We start from the raw sequence: 27594 nt of genomic DNA, 5'->3' as shown, positions 1-27594 counted from the left end.
TGGTAAAACTGAAGGACTGGGGGGAGAGGGAGGAGAAAGAGGGAAGACATCTGTGATCCCTAACCGTTCCTCAGAGGGCAAGAGGTTCTCCGCATGAACACAGCTGGGAGTTCTCTGTGACTAAGACTCAGTCAACTACACAGTTGGGACTATGTTTGATTTCAGGTGGCATGGCTAGCTGAAAAGGAAAAGATACAGCAACAAGCCATTCTAGGCAATGTTTGCCCTGGCAAACCAATGAAAAAAATCAATCCGATGTTAAACACTACACAGAGGAGCAGTAACTCTCTAGAATTTCTACCATTCGAGAAGCAAAAAAGGTTGAACATGCAGTTGTTGCCACTTGTCATTGTCAGTGCAGCTTGTATATGAGGAACATGCTACTAATGAGTTTGAAGGACAGACAGGGCCTGCCGCAAACTAGGCACCTAGTGGTTGGGGGCGCCTAAAAGCCCGCTCAGGCGAGGAGGTAAGCTGGGGCGAGGGGGCGGGGGGAGGGCCGCCCACAGTAACGGGGGGGGGCCCACAGGGGAACCGCTCCCCGCCCCAAATCACCTCCACTCTGCCTCCTCCGCTGAGCACACAGCCCCCGCTCTAAGACTCCTCCAGTCGGCGCCGCAAGCCTGGGAGGGGAGGAGAATTAGAGTGACGCTGGCGTGCTCAGCGGAGGAGGCGGAGCCGAGGTGAGCTGGGGCGGGCTCCCCAGGTGGGGTTAGCTGCCGCAGGGGGGTAGCTGCTGCAGGGGGGGGCTCCCTGGGCGGGGGGGTGGCGGGCTCGGTTAGCTGCCACAGGGGGTGGGGTTGGGGGGGCGCAAGGTGGAAGTTTCGCCTAGGGCGCGAAACGTCCTTGCACCGGCCCTGAGGACAGGCACTCTGAATTGAGTCCTCAAAATCTATGGGGTTATATAACCAGACTGCCCCACAGATCCTGAGGCTTTGTGCCCTTACAAAGCCACGTTCCACCTTCACGTAGCTGAAAATCCCTTCACACTCTGAGGAGTAGATATGCCTATGGAACTCGTATATACTCGTTCATTAGCCCATTCGTTTATAAGCTGACCCCCCAAGATGGTTAGGTAAAAATAGCAAAAACTGTATGACCTTATATTTCAGGGGTTGGCACACTTTCGCTCCGGGCCCGTCAGGGTAAGCCGCTGGTGGGTTGGGACGTTTTGTTTACTTGGAGCATCTGCAGGCATGGAGCCCCTCAGCAACCAGTGTCCGTGCTTTGACATTCCCAGCCAATGGTGTGCCACTTCCCGCAGCTCCCTTTGGCTGGGAACAGCGAACCGCAGACACAGGGAGCTGAAGGGCTCCATGCCTGCAGATGCTCCAGGTAAACAAAATGACAATGTATTAGATATTCAATTCAATGATTCCACAGAATTTAAAATCACCAACATTTGGTGTAGACCCATTTATAAGCCAACCCCCGCTCTTTGATGCGTCACTTTTTTACCAAAAATATTCGGCCTATGAACGAGTATATACGGTAGTACAGGGGTCGGCAACCTTTCAGAAGAGGTGTGCCGAGTCTTCATTTATTCACTCTAATTTAAGGTTTCGCGTGCCAGTAATACATTTTAACGTTTTTATAAGGTCTCTTTCTATAAGTCTATATTATGTAACTAAACTATTGTTGTATGTAAAGTAAACAAGGTTTTCAAAATGTTTAAGAAGCTTCATTTGAAATTAAATTAAAATGCTGATCTTATGCTGCCAGCCTGCTCAGCTCGCTGCCAGTCTGGGGTTCTGTTCACCTAGGCCGGCAGTGGGCTGAGCGGGGCCTGCGGCCGGGACGCCGGCTGGCAAGGGGCCAACAGCAGAGACCCCAGACCTGGGAGGGGGGTCAGGGCAGAGGGCTGGAGGGGGTTTCAGGGGTCAGGACAGAGGGATGGGGGCTGTGGGGATGCAGGGCAGAAGGCTTGGTGTGTGTGTGGGGGTTCAGGGGTCAGGGGAGAGGGCTGGGGTGCTCGGCTCGGCTGCCCTGAGCCACAAGGGATATGCCCTGTTCCACCCCCTTCCCCAAGACCCCATCCCTACCTCTTCTCTGCCTCCTCTAAGGAGCGAGCACACTGCCACTCTTCCCCCTCCCCCTCACAAGGGCCATCAGCTGAATGGCGCAGGGAAGGAGGGGCAGGAAAGCAGCACGCTGGGGGAAGAAGCGGGGGAGGGGGGAAGCTTGACTGCCACAGGACCAAGCTTCTGCCTCCTGCCCCCGCAGGGGAGAGCAGTGGGTGGGGGGACTGAGTGGGGCTGGGTGCTGGGACTGCAGCAGGCAGCAGTGTGCCACTCAAAATCGGCTTGTGTGCCGTGTTTGGCACACGTGCCGTAGGTTGCCGACCCCTGCGGTAGTATTTCCAAGTACATTTTTCCCCAAATGTGGGGGTTTTTTTAAACACAAAAGTAGATGATCCAACTAAACACACAGGGATACATAACCATTATAAAATGCTGTAAAATGCAGCAAAAAAGAGTGGTATGAATAGTTTGTTTAAACAAAGTATCTGGTGTTTGCATTTTGATATAAGCCTTTATTTATGGATTATATATGACTTTTAGAACTAAGATAGGTTTGCTAAATTCTTACTGAAAAACAAAACAGATGATTTACCTGTTGCCTGTTTACATGTCACAGCTCTAGCCAACACTGTGCCTAAAAGCTTTGAAACTGCTAGCCGCACATCGTAATTGGAACCATCAAATGATTTAAAACATAGGGTTGCAACGCTATCCAGATCTGTGCTCCACATAAAAACTGCCTCCTTCTGAAGTTCAAGGAGACACTAGACAAAAACGGGTGGAGGAGGGAGAGAAAAATATATTCACCATAAATATTCTGATATTGTGTAAAAGCATTTAGGCATTTGATACAAATTTTAGCTTGCAAGATAATACATAGAAGATAAGAGGATTTCATAAAAATACGTACAGTCCTTGACATCAAAGAGATCTGAATATTTACTGCCAGGACAATGTCTGAGCAGATAATGTAAGTAATCTAAACTTACTCATTGTTCTGGGTGTAACAGTTTGTGTGAGACATATGATAACATCTTAAATCACATTTGGAAGTAATAACCTTACCTGGGATAACTTCAGACACATAGAAAACAAAATTAGGTGCCAATATTGTTGTTAGGTGCTAAAATTCCAGAGTTACTTTTTGGGGGGCATTTTTTTGTTTGCTAGGAACACAATTTTAGAATAGATTTACATTTACCAATTAAAAATTATGCATATTATAAGCAAACCTTTACTGTGTTTTTAGGCATCAAAATTATTTTTTCTTTATGATCTATTTAAACAGTTATATTTAAGAAGATTAATTACTAAAAACAGTTAGTTAATGGGCCACTTTACCTTAGCAGCAGCACAGCGAACTGCCATAGAGCGATCTGTTAAGCATGATCGAGCAGCTTTGTAAATATCTCTGTGACATGGGGTAGCAGCAGCTCCTAAGCCATTCAATATATTTTGCAAGCTAAGCATGATCTCATAACGACCTTGAGACTGATAAAACAAAAGGAAGAAAATGTAAATATTATTTTACAACACTAACAACCCTAAAAAAGAAAATGCAGATTATTTAAACATGTTTGTAATATATTGGTACTTTTATTTTTAGAGCTCTACTCATGTTAAGGTGAATTAAAGCAGGTAATTTGTTCTACACCTTTGTAACCAAAAGAAAAGAACGATTCTTCTAAATTCTACTGGAAAGGATTAACATACATATTAAAATTCAAGATAGTTTTATAAAGTGAGCTTTGGAATAAAAAGTGTCATTGAGTAGCTGTTTTATGAATGATACAAAACTGTATTTTATCAAGATCATTCATGAAGGGGACTGTCAATAATTGTGATTCATCCCTCTCAATTGATATATTACAGTTAAATTCTCTAACAATTCTTTTGGATTTGGAGATGGTGCTTCTATATGGCATTATGATTTACAGCAACTTCATGATTTATTTATACCAGTCACCTTGTCCCATTCATTGTTCTTCACACTACTAAGAGTAAACACAGTCTATTAATTTTACCTGCAAACATCTTTTAAACTTGTGGTTCCTTACCTCTGCATTCTTCATTGCTTTAAGCACATTTCCTACAGTATCAGTAAAGCTGTTTCCCAAGATTCTCCCCAGTTTTTTGTACAAATATCCCAAGCATACCACTGCAGCACTAAAACAAAGCAGATCCAAACTTGTTAAGATGAATGCAACAACAGAGGAGAGGCTGAAGGACTGAAGAAATCAGCTGATCTATTTCAATTTTTTTTTTAAATTCAAGTCTAAAAAATTTTAATAATATAGAATATCAATTGGGTGTTACAACTTCCCAGAATACAAATGAATTAGTGAAAAACATCAGAGAAAAAATGGGTCTTTGAAAAGTGTGGTACACACTTGCACCAAAGGTATTAAATACTTAAGTACCAGAATTCAAAGTACTAAACTACTCCAGTATTTGATGAAGGAACAAAAAAAAAAAAAAAAAAAGAAAATATGAACACACTACCTCTTCCCCCGCAAAAAACACGCTCCAAAATTAGTACTTATTTCAGGGTGCAATAAGTGGACTTGATATACTGTATTCTTTCAAGCACTCCAGTTAGCAAACGCAAAAATTGTTAAGCACTGAATATTCGTATACAGTATTAAAAAAATATATTCTTCAGTAAGTAGTGGGTTTTTCCTTACAATGATTTCTTAATTAAAACTTTTTCGGGGTATTGACTGGTTTATAATTAGTCAAATAATTTTAATGAATATCAGCAAAATTAATCAAACAGTATATTTTACACATTTGTCTTGCTATTCAACCAGCCCCACTGAATATGTATTATTATTGCACATTCTCAAAAATATCCATTCAACTAATATTACACTTCCATTAAATTGGGAAACACAAAGTTCAGCAATATGGGAGTTAAAATATTCTCAGAATAACTCATTTAAACTAAGATTAACAGTTATTCCCTAACGACAAAAATACAGTAAGAAAAATTCCCATTTCTCATCTTTGGTTCTTCAAAGGCCACTTCATTATTGCTTGATTAACTTATTAGAGCAATTTACAAACTGACAGATTGGGTTTAAATATTGTTCATGCTTTTGCTGGGCATAAAAAGTACAGTGGTAATGTCATCCAGTATGAATGCTTGTTTGATGGATCCCAGAACCTATTCTAATTAGTCTAATGTCAAGAAAGACCAAACCTATACCCTTCAAATTTTAATTGTAGGGAGGAAGTTAACAAAAATTTCACTAAAAACTAAGTCTTAATTTAATAGCCTCATTTGCCATCTTTACTCACACAAGTAATTTTACTATCCTATCACTAACATAAATACAAGTTATGTGAATGGGCCCCTAGGCAGGGCCTGTGCAACCCATTAGGCGACCTAGGCGGTCGCCTAGGGCGCTAGCATTTGGGGGGAGGCGGCATTTCAGGTCCTTTGGCGGCGACCGCGGCAGCCAGATCTTTGGCTGCCCCGGTCGTTGTCGGCATTTAGGCAGAGGGAGCTGGGGCAGGGGGGTGCAGGGAGGGCTGCCTGCAGCAAGTAAGGGGGAGGGCAACACACAGGGGAACTCCCTGCTCCAAATCACCTCTGCTCCACCTCCTCCCCTGAGCACACCGCCCTGCTCTGCTTCTCTCCCTCCCAGGCTTGTGGCGCCAAACAGCTGATTGGTGCTGCAAGCTTGGGAGGCGGGAGAAGTGGAGCGGCGACAGCGTGCTCGGGGAGGAGGCAGAGCAAAGGTGAGCTGGAGTGGGGAGCTGCTGCGGGAGGGGGGGCGCCACAGGGCAGAGGGGGGGAGCTGCTGCGGGGGGGCCCCTCAGGGCAGGGGGGGTGGCAGAGCGCTGCTACAGGGCTCGGGGAGGGGGGCAAGGTGGAAGTTTCGCCTAGGGCGCGAAACATCCTTGCACCCTCCCTGCCCCTAGGAATCAAAAGTTTCTAGCAATGTGTTGCCTACTAATTCACTGCTATTAGCAGAATTTCTCAGTGGAATATATTCAATAAAAATACTAGCTCCTCTTGTGCACAAATGCAACAACCCGGAAGAGCCATGAGTAAAGAATACATAAAGCTCCTTTGCCTGCCTCCAGTGTAGGGCTGCTTCCCTCTCCTAATTGCAGGCATTTCTTTTCTATATTTGATACTCAAGTCCAGGCAGTACCAACTTCTCATGACAATCTTATTGTGAAAATCTTTCTTAAACTGTTACACTGCAAGCAATAGTAAAAAGCTGTTACCTTCCAAATAACTGTAAATTTACAGTATATAATCTATCATATTTAGAATGCTTAATAGGTATTTTCTTCTCATTCTGTGCTGTTTTTTGTCCCTTTAACGTAACTTCCCCTCCATTTCAGTAAGTTTTAAGACTTCCCTCTCAAATTCCTCCCCAAAATTTGTACTTGGAGATGTCATCTAAAAATCTACGCTCAATACACTGCAATTCTAGCTGCAAACAAACAGCACCTAAAGCATCTGTAACAATTAACTGAGCAGCACAACATTGCCAATCATCCTTTTTTATAAGTAAGTGTGAAGTGCTAAAAAAACAAAAAACAAAAACCCTCCACATACAGCCATTACTAAATAAAGTGAGAATTTTCAATGGCGCCTAAGGCAGTTAGGCACTCAGCTCCCATTGAAATTCAAGTGGAACTGGGCACCCAACTACCTTAGGCCCCTTTGAAAATGCTAACCTAAAACTGTCGCATTCCAAATCAGCCAACTGTGTATACTTAAAATGCATTTCATTGTTTTGTTTAAGATTAATATATTATTTTTGTCTTAACTGAAACACCTATGTAATGGGGTTCATAGTGAATTAACATATTACCACCAACTGCTAATAATAAAGAGAGATGCTAACTGGAGACTACAATACCATTTCATTAAGATACAAGATGCAGTCTCTCTCAATGAACACCCCTGGATTGTCCAAGGAAACCAAGGGCCACTGTAGAGCTTTTAAGGAAAGGTGTTTCTAAGGTCAGAAGCTCAAAGGCTTCAGTCCTTGTTACATACGTTAGCTCAGGAGTAGCCACAATATATGTGAAAATACCTATGGCCTGATGACTATGGACCCTGTGGAGCTTAAAAGTTCTACAGAGGACTTAATCATATAACTAGTAAGGTTGCACAACAGGTCATCTCAATTAAGTAGATTCTACAGTAGTAGAGTATCCTCGCTGGGGTTAATGCATTTTAAATTCACACCTTCAGTTAATTCAGATTAATTTTCCTGAGCGTCCCCACATAGATATGCCCCAGGGTGTTTTCTTTAAGGGTATGTCTACAGAGCAGTAATATATCTGTGGCTGACGTGTGCCGGTCATCAGGGGCGGCTCTAGGTATTTTGCCGCCCCAAGCACGGCAGGCAGGCTGCCTTTGGCGGCTTGCCTGCGGGAGGTCCCCGGTCCCACGGATTCAGCGGTAGCCTGCAGGAGGTCCGCCAAAGCCGCGGGACCAGCGGACCCTCCGCAGGCATGCCGCAGAAGGCAACCTGCCTGCCGCCCTCGCGGCGACCAGCAAAGTGCCCCCAGTGGCTTGCCGCCCCAAGCACCCGCTTAGCGTGCTGGTGCCTGGAGCCGTCCCTGCCGGTCATCTTGGGCTCGCGGGGCTCAGGCTGAGAGGCGGTTTCAGTGCTGTGTAGACTTCTGGGCTTGGGCCAAAGTCCAGGCTCTATGACCCTTCGAGGTGGGAGGGTCCCAGAGCTCCGGCTCCAGCACAAGCCTGGAAGTCTACACAGCAATGAAACAGCCCTGCGGCTCAAGTCAGCTGGCACAGGCTAGCCACAGGCGTCTAGTTGCTGTGGCTACAGTTAACTTAGAACTCTTGTTCCTTGTTACACATATTAACAGTGTGCTTGTCTACACTGAATTTTATCTGCTGTTAGGTTGTCCAATTGCCTAGCTTCGTTTGGTACCTCTGAGGTTCCTAACAATGCTCTCTCTATTTGCCTAACCTAAATAATCTGAAATCATGTTTATGAGAACAGCAAGAAGCTTCTTCTGAAAAAAGAGAAAAAAAGTGAGATATTTCAAGTTGACTGTGCCTTCATGGTCTATTTCTACGGCTGTATGTAGAAGGTAGAGCTGAGATTTTTATCCAAGAATTGCAAAGATAGAAATCACATTGAAGTGGCACATCAAAAGTTACAAAATAACTAAGTCATTCACCATTCATCCTAAAGGCAGCATATGAAACATCAAAAATAAAACTGCTATGCTTCTGATATGCAGGATTGTAATTTGAATTAGCTTTCAGTGTTCATGTTAGTTTAGTCTTTATTTTTAATGCTCAGAAGTCTTTGAAGGTTAGCAAGATGCGATATAAAAAGACAGTTATTCTTATTACTAGTTTGGGGGTGGTTGTTACTTACAGTTTTGTGGGTAGATAACTTGGTGAATCATCTTTGCTCCTAATTAGTTCATTGCATTTGTCAACTGTCTGGTAAACAGAGAGAGTGTCTCCAATACTATAAAGTATAGCTAGGTTCTTGGCTATGAGCCTTCGGGTAGGAGGGCCTGGTGAACTATTTAACAAAGATATTAGTTGTTCAGCCAGTTTCTTCTGTTTTTCCCTTACGTCAGCCTGGAAATAAAGTTAGTAACCAGTTAAACTAAAGCATGATCATCTTTAACTTCTCCCCAGATTGCTTTGTTTCAGCGAGTTTGACATTCTCAATGTATAAAGTCAATTTTCTTCCTGGGCTTTTCCATTGAATGGAAGACAGTCTGAAATATGTGAGCCAGTTATAGATTCTTACATCTACACTTTTCTCTAGTATTATTCCCAGGAATATTTTCCAACAGCATCAGCGCAGCTGTATCCTTCTGACACAAAACTGTAATTTCTTCTTATTGGTTGTGTGTCATTCACCATCTCTCTTTAAAAAGATAAGATAATTCATAAGAGAACGCACAAACAATGCACCTTTGCAGAAAAACAACTATTGAAAATGTACACTGGGAAAAAATACTAAAAGAGTAATTAAAGATATCAGAATTTAATGAAAATATTTTCCTCTATAGACTACGATGTTGAGGTTAAAGGAAATCTCAATTTGTGTATTTTCTCTTTGAAAGCATGAGAAATTGTAATTGGCAACTGTCAAAACACTTTACAATTTCCCAAAATAGTTACCCCAGTTCCTAAGTGACTATTATCTAAATCAATTTACGAGTAAGCTAGATCAGCGATGTGTATACCTTTTGGCTTTGGAGCCACATGCCGCATTTGGGACCCAGTACAAAGTTCTCAGGTATCCTATGTTTCTGTCAGAGATCTTTGTGTTTAGCCTAGTCTTAGAGCAAACAAAGCATATATCATATGGGCATTCCCATCTCAGCTAAAACACACAAGACAATACTGAGCCAAGTAGCCAGAGTTGGCAGAATCCCTCCCCAACTCTTCCATCATTCAATAAGAAAAGGGGAACCACAGAGGAAATAAGTTAGATGGAGCTACAGAGAGCCACAAAATAATTATGCAATGATGTGCTGACATTCTGATGCAAGGACATGAAGCAACAATCACATCACCACATTGTGGTTATTTCTCCAACTACTTTTATTGATGAAGAGGCTCTCCAGCTCAAGGATTACCACCACTGATCTACTGCCTAAACAGTAGCAGCAGTAGTGTTTATTCTATCACATGGCCACTAAACAGACTTTTAACTCAACTTTTTTTCTGTGTATGTACAGGAGATAAAACAGAAAAGCAGCAGCTCTCACACTGTTTTGATTAAAAAAACAACACTACAGATATACAGAAATACAAAGAATACAAAAAGGTTGCTCATTTAAACCTATAAGGCTGTCTAAAAAATTATTTAGCAAACCTGTAAAATATGAAATCTTGTGAAATATTTTTTCACCAGATTCAAAGAGTTGTTTTACTAGAAGAGGACATAAATTCTCAGCAATTTTTTAAAAAGTTGTGTTTGCTTGAAATTCAGTAAGAACACTATGTAGAAGAACTAAAATATTATCATCATCCAAGTATATCTTTAAAATTAACCCTAACTATAAAACACCTAGTATAAGGAGTAAGGAATATGGAGAAAAATAGTTATCTCTAAGGAATGTTATTTCTTTCCAATTATATTATACTTACCCTGCTAGTCACTGGTAAAAGTTTTTCCAAAAATCTCAACCATTCAAAAATGAACTCTGCCTTCTGAAATTCACCAAGCTGGTTATATGCCTCTTCATTAAGCAGTAAACTGTGAGCCAACTCCATTCCTTGAAATCTTTCTCCTCAAAGACTACAGATTAAGACACCCAGAGCTGTAGCTAATAGGGTTGTCCTCATCAATCTTGAGTGACTGAATCAGAAGACTGAACTCCTAAAAAAAGAGAAATCATACCACTTTTCAATCTTAGCTTACTGATATTAACACTAATTTTCAGAGTAAAAGAGTAACCAATGCACATGGATACACACATTATTAAATATTTTATTTGACTGCACTTGGTGATATTTATGCTCATGGAAGTGAGAGATTGATAGTACTAATATAACATGCTGATTAAAGCCAGATATAGTACAGGTAAGCTTGCTCACAAAGCTATCTGTTCACCTACAATTATATTTTGAAATTCCTTGTTGAGCATCTACAGAAAAATGATGGTCATTCATGCCCAATGCTGACAAATTTTGTAATCTATAGTAAAGTTCACTGATCAGGCACTAAAAAATCATGGGATAAAAACAGATAAAAGTCATGTTAATTTATGCCCTGTCTGTATATAAACCCCATTTCACATAAAGGCCTAGTGCATTACTCTACTAATATATCTATCCACAATATATAGGGACTTAATTTTATTCTTAAAGAAACTTGAGATTTTTTTTAAATTCCTGTTAATTAATATTACAATTTATTTTTACAAGTTAATTAATAAGAAATGAATTCAATACAAATTGCATCAAGATTCTTTGCTGCACCAGTCCTTCAAAAACTATATTTTGGGTCTAACACCCCTCCGCCCACAACATAATTAAAAACAAATTTAATAAAAACCTATTCTAAATATATACTTGTTATCCTACAGGAATGTCACATAGGTTTTATAAGCAAAAATATATGATTTAGTAAGAAATTTTGTATCTATCACAAACAAAAATATTCCTTGAGCCAGTGTCATATCTTAAACTCCAAAACAAATTATCTTTTCCAGAGGTCATTAAGACTGCTGAACATGCATTTTTTTTCTGTGCAGCAGCAATACTGTATTGTAAAATGATACATAAAGTAGCAAATGGGTAGCACAAAGCAGTGCTAAATAATTTAGTGCTCAGCTTGTCATATGCACAGTGGCAGGTTATCTTTATTACCTTCAACACATTTTGCACACCTCTTACTCCCTAAGGAAATTAGTCATATATCATTTATTATAATGAACTATCATTTAAAATATACCTGAAATACCAGGCAGCTTGACAATGCACTACACTAGAAATTTAAATATTTCTTTTGGCTGTCAGTGGCTAATTATATATATATAAATTGCTTATGTACATGTACTTTCACAGCTTGCTAGCATTCTTACTCTGTAAGCAGAGTATTCATATAAGTTAATTTTTATTCACTTTACATTTTTCTCTAACCTACATGAGCTAGAGGATTAAACTTTTCATTCCATATTTGGGCAAAGTTTCTTCTTTGTTACAGTGTGGAAATACTAAACACGGTCTTTGCACAATCTCCTTAATGCTCATCCAATGCATGTTTCTAGCTAAGCTTTTCTAAATCACCTACCACAGTCAATTCCAAGTCATCTTAATAGATGATTACAAGCTACAGTTTTTTGCTAACCAAAATGATCTCAAATTCAAAATTTCTAGCGTCTTTTGCTTTGCAAAATCTGGCATCCCAAAAGAAGAATCCCATGTATAAAAAAGTTGTAAAAATACAAAAAAAAATTAAGCTAAAGAGTAGCTTATTTTCATATATTAAATATATTAATAAAATGTATTTTGAAAAAAATCTCTCTTCAAGGGAATAAAAAAGTAGATTTTTCTATCTGAGACTTCTTATCAAATGCAGCATTACTCTGCAATGGAAATCCAGTCTCTCCCACTTCAAGTCAGCTTGGATGAAGGATATCAAGAACCCGACTACTCAGCAATAAAATATGAAATCCAGTGCATATGAAGATCAAGAAATGCTGCCCTACTTATGGAAAACGACAACAAAAACCTAACGTCAGAAGTTCTGACCATTACTTCTGGTTTCTATCTCAGGGCACCTACCAAAAGTCACAATACTGACACAAAATATTCAAATGATCTATGTACTATTTCTTTGTATTCCACCTAAAATTTAATAAATTTCACTACAGTAGTTTATGACACAATCTCTTTTCTCTGTTTAGGTTGTATTCAACTTTTAAATAGTTTTTAAACAAAAAAAATTAGGTGGGGGTGGTGGTGGGAACCACAGCTAAAGTAATATGCTAGCTATGATTCTAGAAGGATACACTCTTTGATTTCTTTATGGGACTTACAAAAATAAACCCGTACACAAGAAATATGCATCTACACATAAAAAGTATTACAAATTCATAAGATTATTTCAAAATCTTCAAACTGGTTTAATGTGCTAATGATAAAAGGAAAGAGGAACTGAAGTATGAATCAACACAGAGGGTAATTAGCAAAGATGACTCAGGGTTTTCTGAAGCATCTGTGAACAATATCGTGGACTCTGACACAAAAGATAAGGATGAGTGGATCTTTCCAGAATCCTGCTCTCCAAGGATAATTCTAATACTGAAATGAATGAATTAATGCTGTTTTAAAGCAAATAGCATGGGAGACTTTTCACATTTTTCAGACACCAATGTATTCGTTTTGTAATCAAAACTCCTGACACAATACATCCTGCAAGCTTTCCAAGACTTTTTTTTTGGCTGAATGTGAGCAGGTTCCCCTCACCTTAGTGTATCTACGACACCCTTCCTACAGACACCTCTAGTGTGCCTGTCACAACCCATCCACTTATTCTGAACCTTTATAGCCTCTGGCAACTACACTAACTTGAAAAAGAAATCAGAAGAGGGTACAAATCTACAGCTTTCCAAGCAAGGAGAACAGTGAGGAAATGTAATGTCTACTGCAACATGCTGGTGCTAGAGTCAGAAAGGAGCATGGATACAAAAATCATGGATGGAGCAATGACAGTCCACCGTGAGATGTCAACATATGGTGTAAGGAAAAGGTGGATCCTAATATTATTAATTATTTTTAGTGTAGTCACGCTCAAAAGTGCTGGCCACTTTCCAAATGAAGGAAGAAACACCTCAACCCCATAGAATGTACAATATAAAGTGTGACAGACCCAGACCAGTGGGGTACAGGAGTCTGGTAGAGGGCAAATATACTGGTCACTAGATGAGTAGTTTTCTGTTCCCTGAGTGACCAGAGCAGGGGCTGCACTAGAGTAATCAGGAACCTGCTAAAACCAATTAAGGCAGACAGGCTGATTAGAACACCTGCAGCCAATCAAGGCAGGCTAGTCAGGGCACATGGGTTTAAAAAGGAGCTCACTCTAGTCAGGCAAGGGGGAGCCAGAGGAGAAGGGAGCAAGAGGCGCAAGGAGTTGAGAGTGAGAGTGAGAGTGAGAGTGAGAGTGAGAGTGAGAGTGAGAGTGAGAGTGTGCTGCTGGAGGATTGAGGAGTACAAGCATTATCAGACACCAGGAGGAAGGTCCTGTGGTGAGGATAAAGAAGGTGTTTGGAGGAGGCCATGGGGAAGTAGCCCAGGGAAGTGTAGCTGTCATGCAGCTGTTACAGGAGGCACTATAGACAGCTGCAATCCACAGGGCCCTGGGCTGGAACCCGGAGTAGAGGGTGGGCCTGGGTTCCCCCCAAACCTCCCAACTCCTGACCAGACCCAGGAGTTGACCCATACTGTGGGGAAGATCACTGAGGTGAGCAAATCTGCCAATAAGCGCAGGACCCACCAAGGTAGAGGAGGAACTTTGTCACAAAAGATACAAGTGTGTGTCCACATATGACACAGGTATACTTTTATGGCATTTCCTTAAGGTTGGGGGAATATCAAGGCTGTGATTTTTCTCAACCTGCAATTTAAAAATACTGAAAAAAACCCACTGAGAAAAGAAAAATGAAGATTTTATTAAATGAAGCAAGCTTCATATTACGCAATTCACTTTGAAAGCATATTTATTCTTCAAACAAAAAAGGCACATGCAGGCCAAAGGAAAAAAGCTAGTTATTCTGTAAATAAAGACACAATAATTGAGTCCCGCAAACCAGTTAGGTCTACCGACCTCATGTATTTGCTCCTAAATAACCATCTACATTTACCAACTTAGGGCCTGGGCTTGCAACTGGATCCATGCAGACAGCTCTTCAACTCCTCAAGTCAATGGGGTTCCTTAAGAACATTTTTAAAAACATCACTTTTGAGGATACACTATTTGAAAGTTGTGGTATCCTAAACAAGAATCTTTAGTAGTTACTTAAAAAATAAACAAACAAACAATAAATCAAGTCAGCAGGAGATCCAATCAGAAAATGTTGCTGAAAAAACAAAACAAACTCACAAAATATATCTTCCAAACAGCTCTAGATCACAGTGTCATTCTAAATACGTTCTTTCTACCATGAGCTGTCAAGTTCATTTTATAGTTATAACATCCTTGCAGAATCATGAAGATTTACTAACCAAGGGAGAAAATATAACTACCCATCATTCATTACCATAGCAAAGATGTTAATGGAAAGATACTTTTCTTGTAAACATGGCAAGTAGAATTTTGCAAGGCTGAGTCAGAATATATTCTCAGAAGAAAAGTTCCTAGTGAATGGGCACCAGATTTATAAATTCCATAATAATGTCAATGTGCAGAGTTTACAGCATCAAATAAAAAAAAATCAACAATAGTTCAGTTTCCAAAACCCGACATCTTACATCAGCAAAGTGAAATACATAACTTGTTTACATATAAAGAAAAAAGAACTGGTAAACTGAGGTCTGAGACATTTGGAGAAGTTACCTTTAGCACTGACTCCTAAACAAGAACATCAGAATATTATTCATGCCAGGGTTTGACTAAGCCACAGATAACGTAAAATTCAAGATAGGGCAGATAATGAGTCTCAACTTTGGACTTCCATCTGTGGTGGCAAACCCACTTGTGCTTTAAAAACATACCCATGCTGAAAAAAATACTCCAGATCTACCACCGATTACTGTCTTCCTACAGATGTGACTGTGTAACAAGGACATTAATGAACCACAATTTTCAATTACTAAGCAACAATGGCAATTTTATTATTTTTTTCACAGATGTTTCATTTGTTTTTAGCAGAAAAAAATAACTATCCTTACCAATCTCCCATACTCAAATATTGAGATTTTAATCATGGCCCACTATTCCAAGAGTGATCACTGATTAATAATGGGAACTAGTAGACAGTGATTATTTTACAGTATTTACAAATTTCCTTTCAGACCTGCAGGTTTTCTACTTTATGAATAAAAAACAACATTTGATCACTCATTGCTGCCTTTCTCTGCGATGCTGACACTAATGACTTTTCATATTCAAGTAAGATTTGGGTGCCTAGACACTACATTCAGATAAAGATCTAGTAAATCATTATCAACTGCCTCTCCTTAGTAGTGAAAATTCAAAGCAAAGTGTAAGAGCTGCAGTTACTCATTCATAATAAATATTACCCTACACATTATTTTCAGACAAAATAATATTGAATATTAAGTTCTGAAACATTTATGCAATAAATTTGGTATAAAAATAAATATTCAATCAATAAAATGATGGACTCTCCCCTACATGCTTACTCCACATTCCAGACGTAATGAAAAATGGATGCTAATCTCAAACTAATCATATACTCTGTAAACTAGACAATCAAAATCAACCTAGCCAGGCTACCAAAAAACAAACAACCCTCCAAAATCAAAACACCACTCAAATTATCTAATAGCAAGTATCTGTTCATCAATGCAAGGTACTGGGGAAGTCCAAAGTAGCAATATTTTAACTAGTTTGCAGTAACATTTTTCTTCTTAAAGCTTTAGGTTCTCTAACATTAATCTAAGAAATGTAACCAATATAATGGGTCTTCCAACCTCTGGCGTTTAGTCTGTGGTCATTAACAATTCTAATCAATTTTATTCCTGCAGAGTTGTTGTAAAAGTTCAATAGGATGATTGTTATTTTTTAGCCAACTGCACGACAAGACTATCAATACTCAAACCTAATTTAAGCACTTAAACATACCTACCTATAAAGTCTTCAAAACAGAAACACTGCTTCTATGTGACTTATCAAGTTTTTTCATTAAAATAAAAATTGGGTGGAGTGTGTTTGTACTCATCTTATGGGTCAAAATATGTGCTAACACACTGGACAATTTCATTGACGTTGCATGACTGTTAACTGACAGTAGATGCTGTCCCAAAATGTTTAACTATAATAATAATAGGAGATATACCAATCTCCTAGAACTGGAAGGGACCTTGAAAGGTCATCAAGTCCAGTCCCCTGCCTTCACTAGCAGGACCAATTTTTTGCCCCGATACCTAAGTGGCCTCCTCAAGGATTGAACTCACAACCCTGGGTTTAACAGGCCAATGCTCAAACCACTGAGCTATCCCTCCCCCACAAACTAAATGCATTAAAACATCTATCCTAATTTTAGTCTCAAACATTATCTTCCAGACCAAAACCAAAACAGATTCAGAGTCCAATCATGTCCTCTCTGCACATACCGAACTCCTGCAGACTTCAAAGGGAGATTAGATTGCACAAGGAATGCAGGAATGCATCCTTGGGTAAACCAAGACTGTGACATAATATAATATAATATAAATAGGATTCAATCAGTTTAACAAAGGCTAGAATTCTAACACATCAATAAGAAGTAGCAAGAAGTCGATATTGCTGATTTAAATGACAAATACAACATCCTAGCTGCTAAAACAATTGGAAATTTAAACATGGATAATAATGCATTTAAGCAGTCATATCCCAATGCTATACAATTTTTTGATGAGTCTAAACAAAGTCAAAGCAAACTCAGATTGCTCAAAATGGTATAACAATTACCCACCTATGTACACAAAAAGCATTCAAGACAAAAAAATCTGACTAAACACTAGCAATAAATAGATAAAGAATGACTGCACGGAAAACTCTAAATATGTAGTTTTTATCCCAATGACTTCTCTTTCCTTAATATCACGTGGGAGGTGTCAATGTCATCAGCATTATGCTTTCTAACCAGTAATGATGTGCCTTTTCTTTGTAGACAAAACCTTAAAATTCTCACTGTACAGAACCACAAAACGTAATTACAGACTGCTGCTGCTATGGCTAGATATGCATTGGCCTGTCCAAGTATGGTCTGTTTTCAGAGCTTTGCGATTCATTCTTGCTCTCTCATTCTATGGCTAAATGGGTGAATTTAATGTATGCTTCCACTCAATCAAAAAAATATAAGAAACTAGATTAAATGTTTATTAAATGTTAATATTTGGAATATTTCAGCATCAGGAGAAAAATCAAAACAGTATGAAATCAATTTTAAACAAAAAGTCATCTATATGGATTCTGAACATTTTTAAACATATCAGAGGCACCATATACTGAAAAAATTAATTCTTTTATGCTTTGTGTTGCTGAGTAGATACCCCGTAAGACTTCGAAAAGCCTCTGATTTTGCAAATACTTACACACATGCTTGATTTCATGCATGAGTAGTACTATGGTCATATGCATGAAGTTAAACACACATGGAACTGTTTGCAGGATCAGGACCCAAGATTCTCAAATACTATATTTACTTCTACCAAAATCATTCAGGACATCACACCTCTAAGTTAAAGGTGCAGTATTCTAGGCTCCATCTGTATTGGGATATGATTGTTTCTCAGCAACTGGTCTGTGGACCAGCCACGGTCCCTGAGATTTCCCTGACAGAGTTTAGGAAGGCAGCAAGCTGGTCCCTGGTATCAAAAAGGTTGAGAAACATGATATACTGTCCAGCAATGGACTTCTGACAGATGCGGTCAATGGGACTCTGCAAGGTCCTGTTCTATCACATCACAATGCAGGATCAGAACCCTAGTTAGTACTACGTGTCACTTGATTCTCTAGAAACTGAAAATAACTGCTTGATAAAGAAGATTCTAAAACAGCTAAAAGCAGATGTAACTGTACACAGATTTCAAATGTTGGCACAATGGCTACATAAACTAGCCAATTATCCAAATATTTTATTGGCCCTAAAGCAAATATTTAATTTGGAATTCAAACACAAGTATACAAAATATCTCTAGACTTAACATTGTAGCAATGAATTAACACAGTTCTCTTTCTTTTCTTTGAGATTTAACTATCAATTAATAAATTAAAAACTGGAACAATCTGGCTTCAACATTCAACTTATTTCTGAAGTGATTAAATACAACTCATTATAAAATACTTAAACATGACATATAACAGAAGAAAGACAAATATCTCCTGACTGTTTATATCTATCTTTATGAAAACGGCAAGACCATTTTTGCCACAGGTTCAGCATTTACAACCTAAAAGATCTAAATAACCAAAAGCATTTTAATCCCCATTAAAAATAAAATCCAACCAAATTTAAAGAAACATTGAAAAACAAAACTGCTTTATATTATAGAAACATCAAAAGAAGCAAGTATCTTTAAATCTACACTTTGACAGTTTCTAATCCCTTCCTGCACATCACAATCCTATTACCTGCCCCCCTCCCCTACCAATCTCAACACTGTAGCCTTGACTACACTAGGATTTTAGGATTTTCCCCTCTTCTCCAAAATTCATACTATCACCAAACAAGTAGAGCTCCAGAAACCTGAAGAAATATTAGGAGCCCTTGTTCAGACAAAACTCTGGCATCACTTAGACCTGCCCTGGGCAAGACTGGACAAGTTTTTCAAAATGCCAACAGCTGCAGGAGCCTTGTCTATACTAGCACTTCCAATGCTGCTATCCCCAGTGGCATATTTTTTACAAGACAAAATAAATGCTCCCAAACCCTAGCATACTCACAGCATGGGGTCGTTTGTCTTCTGCAGCGCCTGTTATCTTTAACAGCCTACTGTTAAAGGCATCAACCTCATCTACTCTATATTCCATTTCAATATCAGTTAAAAACCTATTCTTTTTTGCCAATACCTCTTTCCTTCTCTAGCCCTCTGTATTACTTACCCACACAAAGCATTTTGGGATTAAGTACACATGAAAGTAAGAATAGAAAATAAAGTGGCACGGTCTCTCTCGTGAAATGACACTTCTATCTTCCTCCCTTTAGTGAAACTAATCCAGAAAAAGCTCAGAAATCCCAGGAAACTATCCAGCGAAGAATTAGATTTACCGTATTTCATTTTCTTTCTGCTCTGTGGTTAGAATTACACACATACAGAGATGACTATCTATCAAGTCAGTCTAAGCAGTCTTATCAGCAGCAACTACAAGGGGATGAGGAGTTAGGTTTATTTCTCTCTGCTTTTTGATGTTGATCAATATGGTTATTGACGAGACAGACCATCAGACTGCTTAGGTTCTTTTGTGTGGAGCAGCAAGGCTCTGGGCATGTAAATTCCCAATCCCAGCAAGACAAACACTTTCCCCAAATATCAGAGGGGTAGCCGTGTTAGTCTGAATCTGTAAAAGCAGCAAAGAATCCTGTGGCACCTTATAGACTAACAGACATTTTGGAGCATGAGCTTTCGTGGGTGAATACCCACTTCGTCAGATCACCCACGAAAGCTCATGCTCCAAAACGTCTGTTAGTCTATAAGGTGCCACAGGATTCTTTGCTGCTTTTACTTTCCCCAAAGAAATACATAAGCCAGCTCTGCCATTCTTGTCCCTTTCTCTGACATGGGTGTGGAGGTCAAGCATGACCTCACCTCCTCCATTTATCACCCCCTGAGCTTAGAAAGAAAGAGTAGGTAAAAGGTCTAGAAAAAAGCTCCTGGACCCGCTTCATCGCCCTCACCTTTATAGAGGTTCCTGACAGGATCTGATCTCTCTTTGAAGTCCAGACATCCTTCTACCTTTCTGGGCCAGGGAAACCTGGCAGGAGTTCAACATGCTTTTTTAGCATCACCTCACCCCTCCAGACCAAGAACCACCAGCTGCATTTCACAACAGGTCCCACCCTCTTCAACTCCAACCCCAGTCCCAGCCCATGAGGGTGGGGGTGGAGGTGGGGGGGGGCAGAGTTCCTGCCCCCTTCAGCCGCCCATACCAAATGGGCAGGGGCAGGCACAATTCCTACCCCCTTCAATCCCCCCCATGCCCCAGCCTGTGGTGGATGGGGGCTGGCAGAGCTCCTGCCCACTTCAGCCCCCCATACTTCAGCCTATGCGGAGAGGAGCTGCCCCCTTCAGCCCCCCATACCCTAGCCTGGAGGGGAGGGGCTGGCAGAGCTCCTGCTCCCTTCAGACCCCCAAAGTCCACCCTGGGGGGATGGGGCTGACAGAACTCCTACCCCCTTCACCCCCCCCAATACTCCAGCCTAGGGGGGAGAGGCTGACAGAACTCCTGCCCCCTTCACCCCCCCCCCCAATACTCCAGCCTAGGGGGGAGGGGCTGGCAGAGCTCCTGCCCCCTTCACCCCCCAATACTCCAGCCTAGGGGGGAGGGGCTGGCAGAGCTCCTGCCCCCTTCTCCCCCCCCAATACTCCAGCCTAGGGGGGAGGGGCTGGCAGAGCTCCTGCCCCCTTCACCCCACCCCCAAATACTCCAGCCTAGGGGGAGGGGCTGGCAGGGCAGAGCTCCCCCGGGTCGGGTTACCTGGCCCGCACGGAGCTAGCCGGCGAGTCTCCCGTTCCGGATCCGCAGGGCGAGGTGCTGCCGGGGAAAGCCGCTGCTCCGGCCGGCTTCCTCCAGCACCGGAGGAGACGCTAACCCAGGGGCCGAGCTACCGCTGCCGCCCCGGGCTGCAGGGAGGCGGGAGGGAGGCGCGGCTCAGGGCCGTGCAATCGGGTCTGGAGCCATCGAGCGGCCGCTGTGGCAGGCGCGGCCTCGCTGCTCCGCGGCAGCGCCTGGTGGGGGGGGAGCTGCCGGGGCTCCGCCCCCTCCCCGCCAGAGGGCTCAGCGCCGCGCCGGGCTGCAGCCAGCGCCTGCTGGCGGACGCGGGCCTTGGCATCATCCCCGCTGGACCCCTGCAGCGTAGCACCCCGGCCACTGGCCTCCGCACGGCCCCAGCCCGGCCGCATGAAAGCGGGGTCGCCCCTGGGCTGGAAGTGTGCGAGTCCTGCCGGCGGACTGAGGGGGACAGCGACGCCCTGGTGAGGCGTGGCCCGATCCCCGGGGCTAAGGCTCTGGTACCATGAGGATGCCATAGTTACAAGTCAGTAGCTGCTTTAAAAATACAATGTCACTTTAATTTTACTTACTCTGGTGAGTTTTAACCCGCCCGATCCTTCTGTTATGAGGCGGAGACAGTCCTACTGTCTAATACAATGTCTAATGCACCTAGTGTACAACAACGAGTTGTTTAAAAGAAAAAAAAAAAAACAGGAGTACTTGTGGCACCTTAAAGACTAACAAATTTATTAATTATTTATAAATAATAACAAATTATTAGTCTTTAAGGTGCCACAAGTACTCCTGTTTTTTTTTGTTTTTGTTTTTTTTTGCGGATACAGACTAACACGGCTGCTACTCTGAAACTTGTTTAAAAGAGGGGTTTTTGTAGTATATAAGTGGTGGCATTGGGACAGAATTATATTTGGTATGACTGGGAACAGCCTGGGGTAGAGACACACAGAGCAGTTTGCTTAAGGGAGTGACAGGAGGTGTTTCTGTACAGCTTTCATTTTACAAGCACCTCTGATATGCAGCTACTTTGGGGATGTAGAGTGTCCTACAACTGGCACATAGCGGACTGCAAATAGTGTAGGGAAAGGCACAAACAGGACCTTGTTGTCAGGGTCTTATTTCAAAACCCCATCATATTAACTACTTGATACTCAATTTAGCTACCTCAAAATGCTGAAGACTTCAGGTTTCAGAGTAGTAGCCGTGTTAGTCTGTATCCGCAAAAAGAATAGGAGTACTTGTGGCACCTTAGAGACTAACAAATTTATTGTAGCATAAGCTTTCGTGGGCTACAGCTCACTTCGGATGCATGTAGTGGAAAATACAGAAGGAAGATATATATATATACACAGGGAACATGAAACAATGGGTGTTACCATACACATTATAAGGAGAATGATCAGTTAGGTGAGCTGTTGTCAGCAGTAGAGAAAAATTACTGTTTGTAGTTGTAATGAAAATGGCCCATTTCCAGCACTTGACATAAGGAGATATAAGGAACTGGGGGTGGGGGGGAATAGAAGATAAGCATGGGGAAATAGTTTTACTTTGTGTAATGGCCCATCCACTCCCAGTCTTTATTCAAACCTAATTTAATGGTGTCCAATTTGCAAATTAATTCCAATTCAGCAGTCTCTCATTGCAGTCTGTTTTTGAAGTTGTAATATTGCGACTTTTAGGTCTGTAATTGAGTGGCCAGAGAGGTTGAAGTGTTCTCCAACTGGAGAATACTACGTAAAAGAATAAATGGACACAAATCGGACGTCAAGAATTATAACATTCAAAAACCAGTTGGAGAACTACTGTGATAAACTTGATTTGACACTGCAGTTACATTAGAGTACCTCTAGCTGTGGAAAAGGGAGAGTTAGCTACCACAGGTATTTGCCAATCAGTTAGCACTAGTGTAAGGTTTGGAAGTATACAGTCAGTGCTGTTGTTAGAGAGGTGTCACATAGCATATGGCAATGTATGCATGACATAAGTGTGAGATCAAGGTGGCCAATGTGCCAAAGGTCATTCAGAGATTTAAATAACTGGGATTCCCAAATCCTGCAGAATGGTGCCTATGTGCTCATTCTGTTTCTCACAATAAACTAACAGTGAATTAACAGAAAAGGGTACTACTCAGTGGATCACTGTTGCAGATTTCTGGAGTTGTACATAGAGCGGCCAGGCAAAGTAGATGATGCCAGAAGTTTTAAGAAATCTGGACTTCTAAGGAGTAGGCAGAGGGAACTCTATTTCTAGCATTGCTGTCTCTATCTCCACTTGATGTTGGGTGACCTTGCCTATCATCTTTTGCAGTTGGTAATGAAACAATTTCCAGATTACACAAACCTGTTCTAAGCAGGTGAAGACAGGGTCATAGTGAAATGTGTTTCTGCGAGACTGTCTGAAAAATAGAGATAGGTCTATTAACCCCAATCCAAGTTCAGCGCCTAATGTAACTTTTATAATATTTGCCTATTGCATAATGTATGTGAAAGCAAAGGTAAAGTCTTCCACAACCAGCAAGAAAAGGGAGCTGCAGCACTTGGAGCAGCCTAAGGATGGAAAGAAAACTATTGCATCTGAAGACATTAAATCCCACACTATGGTCTGTGCATTGCTCAGTTTAGAAAGTGTTTTGTGAGCACATTTTCAAATTAAGTCACAAGGACATGATTTGGAATTATTGGATGAAATTCCGTGTCCTGTGTTAGATTGCAGGCCAGATCAGATGCTCAGAATGATTCTGGCTTTATAATCTATGAAAGGGAGGTGGGGAATTACTAAATATTACCTTTGGGGAAACTAAGATATGGCACCTCAGTACAGAAAAGCATTACTCGGGTTTTTGTCTAGGCACAGAATAAGAGTTGTTTAAAATGGTGTAGTGATATCTGTTTGAAAGGAATATATTAATGGCAGAGAAACAGACATCTAGATTTGAAAAAAATCAATGTATTTGTCACTTTATAAATAGTTTATTTCAATAAATGGCTCATAAAGCAATAGATGTAGCAGTAGAAATGAGCTCACCAACCAGCAGCTATTGACCTTTGAGACTGTTAGGCTTTGGCTACACTTACACTTCAAAGCGCTGCCGCGGCAGCGCTTTGAAGCGCTAAGTGTAGTCAAAGCGCCAGCGCTGGGAGAAAGCTCTCCCAGCGCTGTCCGTACTCCACCTCCCTGTGGGGAATAACGGACAGCGCTGGGAGCCGCGCTCCCAGCGCTGGGGCTTTGACCACACTGGCGCTTTGCAGCGCCGCAATTTGCAGTGCTGGAGAGGGTGTGTTTTCACACCCTGCTGCAGCGCTGCAAATTTGTAAGTGTAGCCAAGCCCTTAGAAACAGAAGATAGTAGAAGGGAATTCCTGCAAGCAGGAAATAGTACCCTGGGAGAAATAAACAAAATGGCAACAACCCACACAAATGTAAGTTTTTGTAGGCATGAGGTGACAAATTCTATTCCGACTTACATGCCCTGGAGCCATACTGAAGTCATACTGAGCAGTACCAGCGGGTTTACAATGGCACCACAGGCGCCCTGGGGCCGGGCCCATGCTCAACAGGGGCCCGTCAGCCGGCCAGGCGCTGCACTTCACTTGCGCTGCCAGCCGAGGGGCCACTGCAGGCTGGCTCCTCTCCTCTCCACCCCCTCCCTTGTGCTCCGCTCAGCTGTCCGGTCAGCCCAGGTATCTCCGCCCCATCCCCTCCGCCCACTTGCTCCTCCACTGTCTGGGAGGTTCTCGGGAGTCACGTCCCACAGGGGTCTGCCTGCCCCCTCCCCAGTGTGGCCCCGGCTCGTCTTGCTCAGACTGCCACCTCCTGGGGCTGAGCTGCCTGGGACCAGTGCAAGGGGGCTCGTCTGGGCCCCAGGCAAGGAGGTTCTGAGGGAGCCTGGCCCAGGCAGGCCCCTCCGTTCCCACTCTGATCTCCCACCGACCCCAGCTGTGATGCTGGCTCAGCCCAGGGAAGGCAAATAGCCCCTGCCCAGCAGGCCGGTGAGTGTGGCTGGGGGACAGGCAGGGTGGGGGGAGTGGGTCTCTGGGGCGCTGGGCAGTGGTGGTCTGCGTGGGGCACTCCTGGGCCCAAGGGGGGAATTAAAACAGCCCAGGTCCCCCTCCTGCAGTGTTCTTTGCTTCCCTGCAGAAAGTGAAGGAGAAACGGGGGGGGGGGGGGTGATTGGAAATGTTCATGGCATGGCATTGCCCCCCACCCCAAATAGAGGTGAGGGGTGGGGGCCACATGGGGTGCAAGGTCACATGCCACTTCCCTCCCTCCCCTCATTTCTGTGAACGCAGAGTTGCTGCGCAGCCCCCCTGAAAAAAGGAGGTGCTGCTCAGCTCCCTGGACTTTCCAGCTGGACACCACCTTCTGGGTCCTAGTGCTGGTTGAACTCCCTTCTGTGTGCTGGGAGCCATCCTTCATTTTGTACAACAATGAGTTGTGGGGCGGGGCAGGCCAGGGCAAGGAAAAAGAGGCAGTGGGGAAAGAAGGGGGTGGGATGGGGAGGAGATGGAGTGGTGGGGATGGGGCATGGGATGGGGAAGAGAAGAAGATAGGGGAAGCGGAGGCAGAGGGAAAGAGGCAGTTTGGGAAGGAAGGGGTGGGATGGGGTGGAGATGGAGTGGTGGAGAAGGGGCATGGGATGGGGAAGAGAAAGGGATAGGGGAAGCAGGGGGGCCAGTATGCGGATCCCCTTGGCAGCAGTTGGGGCTCCCCTGTTAAGCAGGCCCATCAAACCCTCACTCTGACAAGCTCCACCTCCCCTGCATCTGTACTACCCCGATGAGCTCCCCCAGACACCATCCCCACTGAACCCCAACCACCTACACCTAGACCCCCATCCAAATGAACTGCCCCCGCTGAGTTCCAACCACTTTCACTTGGTCCCCCCTGCAGACTCCCATTGCCCCTGCACCTGGAATCTCCCTGTACATCCAGATCCCCCACTGAGCTGCCTGCACCCAGACTGCCTGACACAGAACCCTCTTAACCCCGCCCGCCCAACCAATTGCCGCCTCCCCACCACTACACGTTGTTGACTTACATCGGTCATAGCGCTCTTCAACCACTGTGCTCCAACTTGGTTGGCGCTCTCTGCGCCCACCCCGTAAGTGCCATCATGTCATTGGTCAAGGCCAAGGGATGTCCAGGGAGTGGGATTTGGTGGGGCTCTGTTCTGAGTGGCAGCATGGTAAGGGGGCCTGGCTGGGCCAGGGGGGTTGAATATGGGCCAGAGGGTCTCAGGGGCAGTCAGGGGACGGGGAATGGGGGTGTTAGATAGGACATGGGGGTCCCAGGGGGCCTGTCAGGGCAGGGGTGTGGCTAGTCCCAGGAGGCAGTCAGGGGGATTGGATAGTTGGTGGGGTCCTGGGGGTGATTAGGGGATGGGGGGGTCTCTGGAGGGGGGGTCAGGGGACAAGGAGCAGGGAGGTTTGGATGGGTTGGGGGTTCTGGGGGGGGCCTGTCAGGGCAGGGGTGTGGAGAGGGGTCGAGGCAGGCAGGGAGCAGGGGGGGTTGGATGGGTCAGGAGTTCTGGGGGTCCTGTTGGGGTGGGGAGCAGTTGGATAGGTGTGGGAGTCGCGGGGGTCTGTCTGGTGGCGGGGGTTTGGATAAGGGTTGGGGCAGTCAGGGGACAGGTAGCGTCCTAGGGAGGCAGTTACAGTGGGGGGGGTCTTAGGAGGGGCAGTCAGAGGGCAAGGAGCAGGGTGGGTTGAGGGTTCTGAGGGGGGCAGGGCTCCTTGGATCCACACCCTAATGAAATATGCTGCACACGCCTATGGTTGTACTTTTGTTAATCTCCAACCTCATCCCTTCTCAGAAATATTTTAAATATAGTAAAATAACTCATAAGCTTCAAAAGATTCTCTGAAGATATTAAGGGCATGAAAACCTACAGATTCTCTATTAGAAAACACATAAAAGGATCAATTCCTGAGATGTATTGGCTACCAGCAATTCCTCGAGTCAGTGAAAACTGCTACTCCTCAGCACTTTTAAGGAGTTGGCCTAAAACAGAGGAGGGTGTGAAAAACAAAGTTTTTCCAAGTGGATAGAATTTTAATGAATTTGCACAAATTATTCACACAAGAACAATCTCTCTTATATAGGATTCTTTACTAGGAATTTAAATGAGTCATTGTGTCTGTTATAAACAAATAGTGAATTATTAATGAGTAAACATGTAATCTGGGACTGTGTTAATACACAAATGTTTCCAAATGATTTATGTGCATAGTTCCATTTCCTTTTGAATTGCAGAAAAATAATTGCCAGGAAATAGACATCCCTAAGCACTTTGTAATTACCACCAAATGTATAGTTTGACAAATCTGAAATAATCCTATCAATCTCCTGAATTAAAAAATAAACCGTATATCTATGGAGAAAATTTAGATTGTTGTGTTGGTGTAGTTTGAGCCTGGAAATTACTAATGTGCATTAAAGTATATTTTATTTGAATCTAAACTAAAAGCAAAGTCAAATATTTTCAGATATTGGGCCATGATTCAGGATTTCATAAGGTATGCATCAGAATAGAATACAGCTCATTGTGTTGCATACGAAATGCCATACTGGATCAGAGATGTGGCCTCCTAGTCAAATATCCTGTCTCCCACAGTGGTCTGAACTAGATGATTTCTGAGGAAGGTGTAAGAAACTCCACAGTGAAATAAATCAAGGTGGAGTAATCTGCCCCCCATGAAGGTGTCA

General features: G+C 42.7%; 1 protein-coding gene and 1 long non-coding RNA gene across 4 annotated transcripts in view; one reads left to right on the top strand and one right to left on the bottom strand.

The window, feature by feature from the left end:
- HEATR5A (HEAT repeat containing 5A) overlaps window positions 1-20956 on the bottom strand; it is a 131917-nt gene extending 110961 nt beyond the window's left edge. The window contains exons 1-7 of one of the 3 annotated variants that reach the window (XM_045016018.1): window positions 20861-20956; window positions 20061-20137; window positions 10141-10372; window positions 8402-8613; window positions 4079-4187; window positions 3363-3512; window positions 2614-2785 (exon numbers count right to left, since the gene is read on the bottom strand). In XM_045016018.1, the coding sequence (XP_044871953.1) occupies window positions 2614-2785; window positions 3363-3512; window positions 4079-4187; window positions 8402-8613; window positions 10141-10266 (769 nt within the window). In that variant the 5' untranslated portion in view covers window positions 10267-10372; window positions 20061-20137; window positions 20861-20956. The remainder of the gene's footprint in view (window positions 1-2613; window positions 2786-3362; window positions 3513-4078; window positions 4188-8401; window positions 8614-10140; window positions 10373-20060; window positions 20138-20860) is intronic. The other 2 variants (XM_045016016.1, XM_045016017.1) reach the window with 2 other exon arrangements.
- Window positions 20957-21187: 231 nt separating this feature from the next.
- LOC123370239 overlaps window positions 21188-27594 on the top strand; it is a 54605-nt gene continuing 48198 nt past the window's right edge. Inside the window, exon 1 of the long non-coding RNA XR_006579318.1 lies at window positions 21188-21419. This is a non-coding gene — a long non-coding RNA (uncharacterized LOC123370239). The remainder of the gene's footprint in view (window positions 21420-27594) is intronic.

Source organism: Mauremys mutica, chromosome 4 (genome assembly GCF_020497125.1).
Source record: "Mauremys mutica isolate MM-2020 ecotype Southern chromosome 4, ASM2049712v1, whole genome shotgun sequence".
Classification (NCBI taxonomy): Eukaryota; Metazoa; Chordata; order Testudines; family Geoemydidae; genus Mauremys; species Mauremys mutica.
The sequence above is the reverse complement of the archived record's forward strand: the minus strand, read 5'-3'. Positions and strand labels throughout refer to the sequence as shown.